Source organism: Elephantulus edwardii, unplaced genomic scaffold (assembly GCF_000299155.1).
Source record: "Elephantulus edwardii isolate Elephantulus edwardi_28Jun2011 unplaced genomic scaffold, EleEdw1.0 scaffold00007, whole genome shotgun sequence".
NCBI lineage: Eukaryota > Metazoa > Chordata > Mammalia > Macroscelidea > Macroscelididae > Elephantulus > Elephantulus edwardii.
In genome coordinates, this window is record NW_006399757.1 from 25,115,277 (window position 1) to 25,124,297 (window position 9,021).

The window sequence follows — 9,021 nt, forward strand, 5'->3', positions numbered from 1 at the left end:
AGAGCAGAGTTTAGGGCTGTTGTGCATAGGGTCGCTATGAGTCGCAAGCGACTCGACGGCACATAACAACAACAACAACAACTGCAACATAGGGCAAAACAAGGCAGGCTGGCAACTATTTGTGCTCTGATCCATGTGAAATGGACTCGGCGCACCCAGTCAGAAGTTGCCCACTCGAACTCCAGATTCCTGCCGAGATCCCGCCTCCAGAAATTAGCTCCGCCCACTCTTACGTAGATTTTCCACGCCGCGTTCGGCTGATCCAGCCAATCGGAATGTGGAGGACCTGCTTGGCGCTGACAAACTCCGCACCGTGACGTTAACGCGCGGGGACGGTGATGGTGCTGGGTGTCGGTGGCGCCCGGCGCCTTGGGCGCTTGGGGATGCTGTTGTGCGATGCTGCCACCCACGGATTAAAACCCACTCCGGGCTCAAGAACCTTGCTTCCCCTGGTGGCTATGCAGCGGCCTTCCTCGGTCTCAACACTGGGCTTGGCCTACCTGTGCCCTCGCCCCGCGCGCTGCTTGCACGGCGAGACACGACCGGAGGAGCGGGCGCAGGGTCTAGCGGACCAGGGGCGCCCTGAGTCGAGCGCATCAGGTAGGAGTGTGGATCCTCCCTCCGGATGGCCAAGAAACAAGTTTTGGCCAAAGGAGCTCTCGGTTTTCCTTTTTATGTACATGGAGACACGAAACTCTTGGAGACATGAAAACTCTTAATAGTTTACAATAATATTCCTGTTTCACGGTGGTAGTGTTAGGTGACTCACAGCGAGCCTATGGACTGCACATCTGATCTTTACCCTGTCCTGTGCCATCTTCACAATCTCTGACACACTCAAGCCCATTGCTTTAGTCACTGTGTCAATCCACCTGGTTGAGAGTCTTTCACCTTCCCAAACATGATGACCCTCTCCCAGAAATAGCCTCTCCTAGCAACATGACAGCACCTTCTCCGAGACATACCTGTTTATTCTTTTGGCAGTCCATGAATATTCAGTACTCATTTCCAACACCACAGCTCAGAGGCTTCTCTATCATCCTTATTTATTGTACAGCACTCAGCAGCACAGCAAGTGATTGAAAGGACTCTGGCCTGAATCAGGTGCACCTTTTTCTTCAAACTGACATCATTGCTCTTCAATAATTTAGAAAGACACCCTGACTGCAGACTTTGCTAGTGCAATGTCTTCTGATGGCTAGTACCAAGGGTGTTGACTATGTAGATCCAAGTAATATGAAATTGTTGACAGTTTAAATCTTTTTTCCATCTAACATGATATTTTCTATGGGTCCAGTGGTGAGATTTTTTTCCTCTCTTGACATTGAGATGCAATCCATATTGAAGGCTGCATTTTGTGATCTTGCACAGCAAGTGCTTCAAGTCTTCTTCACTTTGAGCAAGCAAGGTTGTGTCATGTGCATACAAAGGTTACTGAGGCGTCTTCCTCCAAGCCTGATTCCACATTTTTATTCATAGAGTCCAACTTCTTGAATAATTTGCTTAGCATACATATTTCACAGAGAAGCAGCTGCAAAAACAAGAGATGACCTCTCCAAAGCATTGAGCATCTGGACAGCTTCACTGTAGCTTGGCACCCCAACCTCGCTGTTCAGACCTCCTTCCACACTCTTCCTTGGCTTCTGGAGAATGGACTTGCCCATGCATGAGGGAATTTGAGGATTGTGAGAAAGTGTCAGGGGTTAAGAGTTAAGGAGTGTGAAGAAGCCCTAATAGGAGAATGGGGCGGTTTAAGATTCTTTTTTTTTTTTTTTTTTTTAGGGTTTAAGATTCTTAGAGGTGAAGGTCGAAGGTCGTGAGACTTTGTCTCATATTTTTTGGGCATGTTATCATGGAGGCACCTGTCTTGGATAAAGACATCTTTTTTCCTAGGCAAAAAGCTGACCTTTTCCTTTCATTTTCACCCTAATAATCACTTTGATCTTCATAGGTGTGAGATCATAGTTTTTGTCACTGACTTTTCTGGTTCATCCATGTTGTGGCATGGATCAGGACTACTCATTTTTATACCTGAATAATACTTTATTGTGTATAATTTCACATTTTACTTATCCATTCTTGTGTTGGATGTTCTGGTTGCTTACACCTTTTGGCTATTACCAATACTGTTAAGTAATATAGTGAATATTGGTGTGTTTTTCTTTGTATATCTGCTTTTACATCTTCTAGGGCCATACCTAGGTCTAGAATTACAGGTTCTGTGTTCAGGTTGTTGACAAACTGCCAAAATATGTCCCCCAGTGCCTGTATCATTTTACATTCCCACCAGCAGTGAAAGAGGGTATTAGTTTCTCCATGACCCGTTATGTCTGGAGGGTTTTTTTTGTATATTTATTTTGTATTTTAAATAATTATTCTGTTAGGGAAGGTGTAAGGAAATAATCTATCATTATTGTTTTGATTTGTACATCCCTAATGCTCTGTCTCCCAGTTTTCCTGACTGCTGGAACCAAGGTTATTGACTGGATCCAAGCAAGGTGAAATCGCTGACAATTTCAGTTCTTTTTCCATCTATCATGATGTGGCTCAGTAGTGACAATTTTTCTTTTGATGTTGAGATATAATCCATATTAAAAGCTTAGTCCTTGATCCTTGACAGCAGATGCGTCAGGTCCTCCTTACTTTCATCGAAGTTCTGTCATATGCATAATGCACTTCATAAAGTTCAGCATCTTGAACGATTTGTTCACCAATACAGTGTATAGGATACAGCCCTGACACACACCTTTCCTGATTTTAAAGTATGCAGTGTTCCTTTGCTCTGCTTGGACAACAGCTTCTTGGTGTAGATGTAGATTTCATGTTAGCATAATTAAGTGTTCTGGAATTCCCATTCTTCTCACGGTTAGCCACAGAAGTACCAATACAAAGCTGTTTTAATTATCATGGTTTACTTTGAAAGCAGAACATTTGAGTCCTCTTACTTTTCCCCAAGTTATGTTTTCTCCTGCCTATTCAAGGCTCATTGCTTTTCCCTATGAATTTGAGGCAAATGGCTTTTTAAAAGAAGTGATGGGCTAAAATAAAAATTACTGTTTCTCTCACATGAAGGGAGCAAACTCCTAAGAGCTGCTCACAGGTGTCACCTGGGCCCCTCTATATTTGAGATACACCTTCATATACCCCAGAATATAACATTCTCACCAACTTGTGCTATTATTTCCTCTTTATAGCATGTTGACTTGAGGCTTATTGCTTATTTCTGCAGATTCCACTGAACAGAAAGTCAACTTTAAATGTGACTAATAGATGTAATAGCAGTGGATGTACAGTGGCTCTGAATAACCAGAGCACTACTCCTGAAATGTGATCACTGCTATATGAAAACACTGTTCTGCTTCCTGGAGTCCTTCACGGTGGTTTGGGTCTAAACACCTTCCAGGACTAACTACCTACGGGTCATTCGCCAGGTTGCTTTTGAGTTGATTCTGACTCATGCTAGCCCCTCATGTGTCATGGCAGAACTACACCGCATAGTTTTCATGGACTGATTTTTCCGTGGTAGATTGCTAGGCCTTTCTTCCAAGGTGTTTAGAATCCAACCATTTGATCAGCAGCTGATCAGGGTTAGCCCTTTCTACCCCCTAGGGACTTCTCTGAGAACTTGGTGTTCTTAGTGTGACTTGGCCATTGACAAGCAAATCTTTGTGCATTTCAGATCATACTGGTCCCAAGTTTGACATCGATGTATTGGTTTCACTTCTGCGGCAAGAAAATGCAAAAGACATTTGTGTAATCCAGGTTCCCCCCGAGATGAAATACACAGAATACTTCGTGATTGTGAGTGGAACCTCTACCAGACACTTAAATGCCATGGCCATCTATATTGTGAAAATGGTAGGATGCCTGTTTTTCTCTTTGGGGACATTAGCTGAGAGGGAGGGGTGGTGTCAGTACATCAGGCTGAGAAGCCACAGTCAGAAAGTAGGCCTTGAGGTTGCACAAGAGGCCCACCATTTCAAAATTGGTATATGAGGGTGTTTCACATTTGATAATAAAAGGCATGGGGTTAATATCTAGTCCAACTACATTGTGACAAGAGGGGAAAAAAAATATAGTAACCTGAAGCAAGCTAGAAGACCACAGACCTAGAGATTTTGAGGTTCAGTGCCCAAATAGGAAGTAGCCAGGTGGAGTTATTTAAATGTTAAAATTGTTACTTAGTTGTATGAACCACATTTCAGTTGCTCCACATATGGCTGATTATCCATATTGGACAAAATATTTCTAAAACATTTCCATTATTGAAAAAGTTCCATTACACAGTGGTAGCTGAGGTTTAATTCACATATTTGAGCACTGTGCTGGGTATCCTGAAGGGAAAGATGGGAGACCTACTCCTTCAAGTTCTAGTTTAAGAAAAGTCCATTTTTCTTTTGGACTCAATACAAATCAGAATGAGGAAGAAACTGTACATTGGAATCCACCATTTGATTGTGATCCCATTCTTCAGGGGAACAGACCTCAATCCTGTTGAGAATTAGTCAGAGGGCAGTCCAGACAGAATAGCTCTGAATGCTTGGGGGACAGAGTCCTGGCACATGGCATGACAGAACAGATGAAGATTCCCAAATGGGGTAAAGGACCAGGATGGAACGAGGAGAGAATAGAGAAGGGTTAAAAGTTCCAGGGATGGAGTAAGGGGAAGACTTACTAACTACTGGACTTGGGATATAAAAGTGGGAGATTATTTTGTATTTGTTTCTACAGAAAAGAGAAGGGCAAGAAAAATCACTTTAAAAAAAAAATTTTATTATCTGTGTGTGTACCATCAAATCAGATCTGATTGGTACAGGAGGAGATTGTTCCTCCTTCTCCAGCAGAGCACCTGGTGGATTTGAACTGCGCACCACTGATATTGCAGTGCAGCTTCTTGCCATTAGGCCACTGGAGCTTGCAGAAAAATCTTTTTTTTTAAAATTTTTTTTTTATTGGGGAAAACATATTGGGGGCACAAGGAGGTGAGGGTTGGGGGCAGAAGGGTGAGGATGGGCCAGGATGCAGTTGCAGAGCTGCACAGTTTGGTCGGTGGGGGGAGCAGGTGAAGGAAATGATGAGGGTCCAGTGGGGACCAGATGCTACAGAGGAATGACAAGCATTTTCCAACAGTAATTAAACCAACTGTCTTATTGATTTGGGAATTGGATGCCGACTCTCTGGCTTCTTCATGCTGAACAGGGGTATAGATATAAAGGGGGGAAGGGAGGACGTTTTATCACCTTACTGGTGGTCTGGGGTTACAGCTGCTTGCCTTCTTGCTCCTGAGGGCCGCGACAGTTCGCCCCGAGCCGGGGGCCAAGCGCAGCCCACCCCAGGCAGGCCACGACGGCTCGCCCCGGGCAGGGGGCCGAGGAGAGCCTGCCCCGGGCAGAGGGCCACGACGGCTCACCCCAGGCAGAGGGCCGAGGGCAGCCCACCCCGGGCAGAGGGCCGCGATGGCTGAAGTAGTCTTTTTTTAAAAAAGAAGAAAAAGTGTGTGTGTGTGTGTGTGTGTGTACCATCAAATTGGATCTGACTGGTACAGGAGACTGCCCCTCCTTCTCCAGCAGAGCATGAAGTAGAGTCTGGGTCTTTTTACCCCCCCAGGTGCCTGTCGGGGCCTGGGTTTCAGCTGTCCACAACACAGCAGTGGGCAACAAGCTTAAAGCCCCTGATGGCTCTGGGTGCTCTCACCAGTGAGAAAAATCACTTTTATAAAACTCAGATATGAAGTTCAGGGTAAAGCAATCTCTGTGAGTACACTATTTGCAAACTGCATACGACCCACCCAGAAAACTATCGTCAGGCTGTCACTAAAGAGTCACACCACCTTTAATAATGACTTGGCTTTTTCAGTACAAATACTTGAAGTGTAAAAGTGATCCTCATGTTAAGATAGAAGGGAAGGACACGGACGACTGGCTTTGCATCGACTTTGGTAAGTTATTTTGGCATGTTTTACAGATAAACATTTAGTACTGTATTCATTTTTCATTTTGGTGTAAAAAGCTTAATATCAAATTGTAGCATATTTTTTCATATAAAATTTCAGTTGTAACACAGGTGGTCACAGTCACATATGAAACCCTTTATCTGACCAAAATCTGCTAGATCATGTATTTTTGCACTAAGATGTGTACTAGCAGGTATCTAGGTATAAAATCAAATGAGTTTGGAGGATGGTGGAAAATAGGATGGGTAACATGGTAGAGGGAAGAGAGCACGACTGGAGGGCCCGGGGGCTAACCTGGCCCTTAAATGGCAGAACTGAGATTGAAGGGCATTCTAGAAATCATAAATGCAGGTATCTGGAATTTTGTAAACGAAGAGTCTGGGTATTAATTAACAGATTGTTTTAAAATATTTCCTTATAAAATATTCACTATACGGGAAAAATTATAATTATCAGCACCTATGAGGAGTCTGAGATTTTACTCCACTTACTAACAAATTGCCTGTTTCACATAAAAGAAAAAAAAAATCACACCTGGGTTCTGGAGGACAGTGTTACTCTTGGCAGTAGCAACACCATATATTTTCACCACTTCCTCAAGCAACAGCGTTTACTATTAACAGGAACCCTGAGATCAGGGCGCCAGAGTCTTTTCTAATGGGCAGCAGCTGATATTTGGGCTGGATAATTTTGTTGTTGCTGCTGTAAGCAGTTTGGTGCACTGTGGATGTGTCTCTGTGTGTGTGTGTGTGTGTGCACTTTAAAATTTTAACTCTTAAAAAAAAAAATTTAACTCTTACCTCTCCTGATAGGCAACATGGTGATTCATTTGATGCTTCCTGAAACCAGAGACGTCTATGAATTAGAGAAATTATGGACTCTGTGTTCTTATGATGACCAGTTAGCTCAGATAGCACCGGAGACGTTACCTGAAGACTTCATTCTTGGAAGAGAAGATGACACTTCATCGCTGACTCCAGTGGAGTTCAAGTGTGAATAAAGTTCTATGAACTGCTTTAGTTATTTCAGATTTGGATTGAGTTGCTTCTCTTAAATTATTGCTCCTTACCAAATAGGCCACAAGAGCTACTTACTTGGTTTACTATTGTTACATGCCCTTGAGTTGAATATGACTCAGTGTATACATCCATCTCATTGGGGATCTTCCTCTTTGCTGTCTCCTCGCCTTCTCTAACTACTTGCCAAAAGCTGCAAGACACGAAGCAAGATTTATCTTGCTTCATTTTTGGCAGTACATGGGATATTCTGCATTCTTCTCCAGCACAACTCAACAGCATAGCTGCTTCTATCATCCTTATTCACTGACCAGCTCTCAGATGCATTAACAAATAATTAAAAAGCACCACAGCCTGAATAGTAGTTAACACAAGCCATGTTTACCTCAGACACTTGGAGACTGGGGTTAAGTCTCTCTTCCTTGGAATTCTAACAGGATTTTGGGTAATTAGGGTGGGCTCCTTTGCTCCTCTTACAAATGGTAATTTTGCTTACACATAACTCTTATGTGATAGAGTGGAATGACCAAATTAAAAACATCAGATCTGATACAGTTATTTTTCTGAGGTGTTCTCTCACTGCCACTGACCCACAGAGACTCCTAACCGAGCCTCCAGTGTGTTTAATACTGTAAACGTGCATGGGAAGAGACTGCCAGGGGGTTTGAACTTCCAGAGAGGCCTTGGGTTGGCAGCACAATTCTTATAAACTGTACCACCAGAGTTCCCTGAGGTGGTAAAAAGTAGCAGTAACCCTAGGCTTTTTTTTTTTGCGCGAGACTTCTAAATTTCAAGAGTTCTCTACATAACAGATTCAGAGCTTCTGAAGTCTGTTAACACCACCAAAATTTGATATTGGGAAATTGGGTCACAGACAGCTGATACTGATGTTGATATGTGCCCAATGAACTACAGATCATGTACCTGTCCTAACCTGTGGCCATTGATATTTTCTGTTTATTATGTTGTTTGGGAGCTGTGGTGGCTTAGTGGTAAGGAGTTGTTTTTCCAACCCAAAGGCATGTGATTCGAATCTACCAGTCACTCTGGGGAAAAGATGGGTAGTCTCCTCCCATGCAGCTGCCTGCCTTTGAAAACTCACTAGAATCAGCTACTCGACAATACACAATAACCACAACCACAGGAAAGAAGCAAGCCAACATTTGGACAAGTTTCAAGTCTCCTGCATCCTAAAAGTTATCTATTAACAATGTGGGCCGTGTGTGTGGGGGGGCATGACTAGTTTTTTGGGGATAAAACTTTTCTCCCCTACTTAAAACCTCTAATTTTTTGTTTATACCTATAATTTATACCTTTGGATAAAGCCTATAATTTGTTTTCATTTAACAGTGTTACCTAGATTCACATGGAGTTTTATGGAATAGAAAATTAATTACCAAATAGATTATTAGTGCTTATCTGGAAACTGATGAATATTACTAAAGGTGTTTCAGTTTTTGTTTGGGAGATGAAAAGGTGAGAAAAAATGGAGTTGCTTTCATAGTTAAAAAAGTCATTGCTAGATCCATCTTGAAGTACAATATTGTCAGTGACAGGATAATATCTATATGCATACAAGGAAGTCCAGTGAATACCATTATCATTCAAATATATGCACCAACAACCAGAGCCAAGGAAGAGGAGACAGAAGATTTTTACCAGCTTTTACAATTGGAGATTGATCGAACATGCAATCAAGATGCATTGGTAATAATGGGTGACTGGAATGCAAAAGTCGGGAACAAAGAAGATTCAGTAGTTGAAAAACATGGACTTGGTGACAAATGAAGCGGGAGAGAGAATGATCAAATTTTGCACAATCAATGACTTATTCATAGCAAATACATTTCTTAAGAGACATAAATGCAGGTTATATACCTGGATTTCACCTGATGGTATGCATAGGAATCAGATCGATTACATCTGTGGAAAGAACCACTGGAGAAGCTCAATATCAGCTGTGAAAACTAGACCAGGAGCTGATTGTGGAACAGACCACCAGCTACTCATATGCAAATTCAAGCTGAAGCTGAGGAAAATTAAACCAAATCC

General features: G+C 42.6%; 2 protein-coding genes across 3 annotated transcripts in view; one reads left to right on the plus strand and one right to left on the minus strand.

Annotated features, from left to right (window-relative positions):
• Positions 1–9,021, minus strand: part of IGF2BP3 (insulin-like growth factor 2 mRNA binding protein 3) — a 189,452-nt gene that overhangs the window by 639 nt on the left and 179,792 nt on the right. The window lies entirely within an intron of this gene.
• Positions 339–6,968, plus strand: MALSU1 (mitochondrial assembly of ribosomal large subunit 1). The gene is made up of 4 exons (XM_006880371.1): positions 339–600; positions 3,680–3,858; positions 5,857–5,938; positions 6,766–6,968. Exons 1-4 carry the CDS (start codon positions 339–341, stop codon positions 6,951–6,953), a joined length of 711 nt encoding a protein of 236 aa, XP_006880433.1. The 3' UTR covers positions 6,954–6,968.

Bases quoted from the DNA above. Each gene is read 5' to 3' on its own strand.
- MALSU1 (XM_006880371.1), top strand. From the start codon at position 339: ATGGTGCTGGGTGTCGGTGGCGCCCGGCGCCTTGGGCGCTTGGGGATG. The intron at 3,859-5,856 runs GTAGGATGCCTG...TGGCTTTTTCAG, and splicing joins CCATCTATATTGTGAAAATG to TACAAATACTTGAAGTGTAA. The intron at 5,939-6,765 runs GTAAGTTATTTT...CTCTCCTGATAG, and splicing joins CTGGCTTTGCATCGACTTTG to GCAACATGGTGATTCATTTG.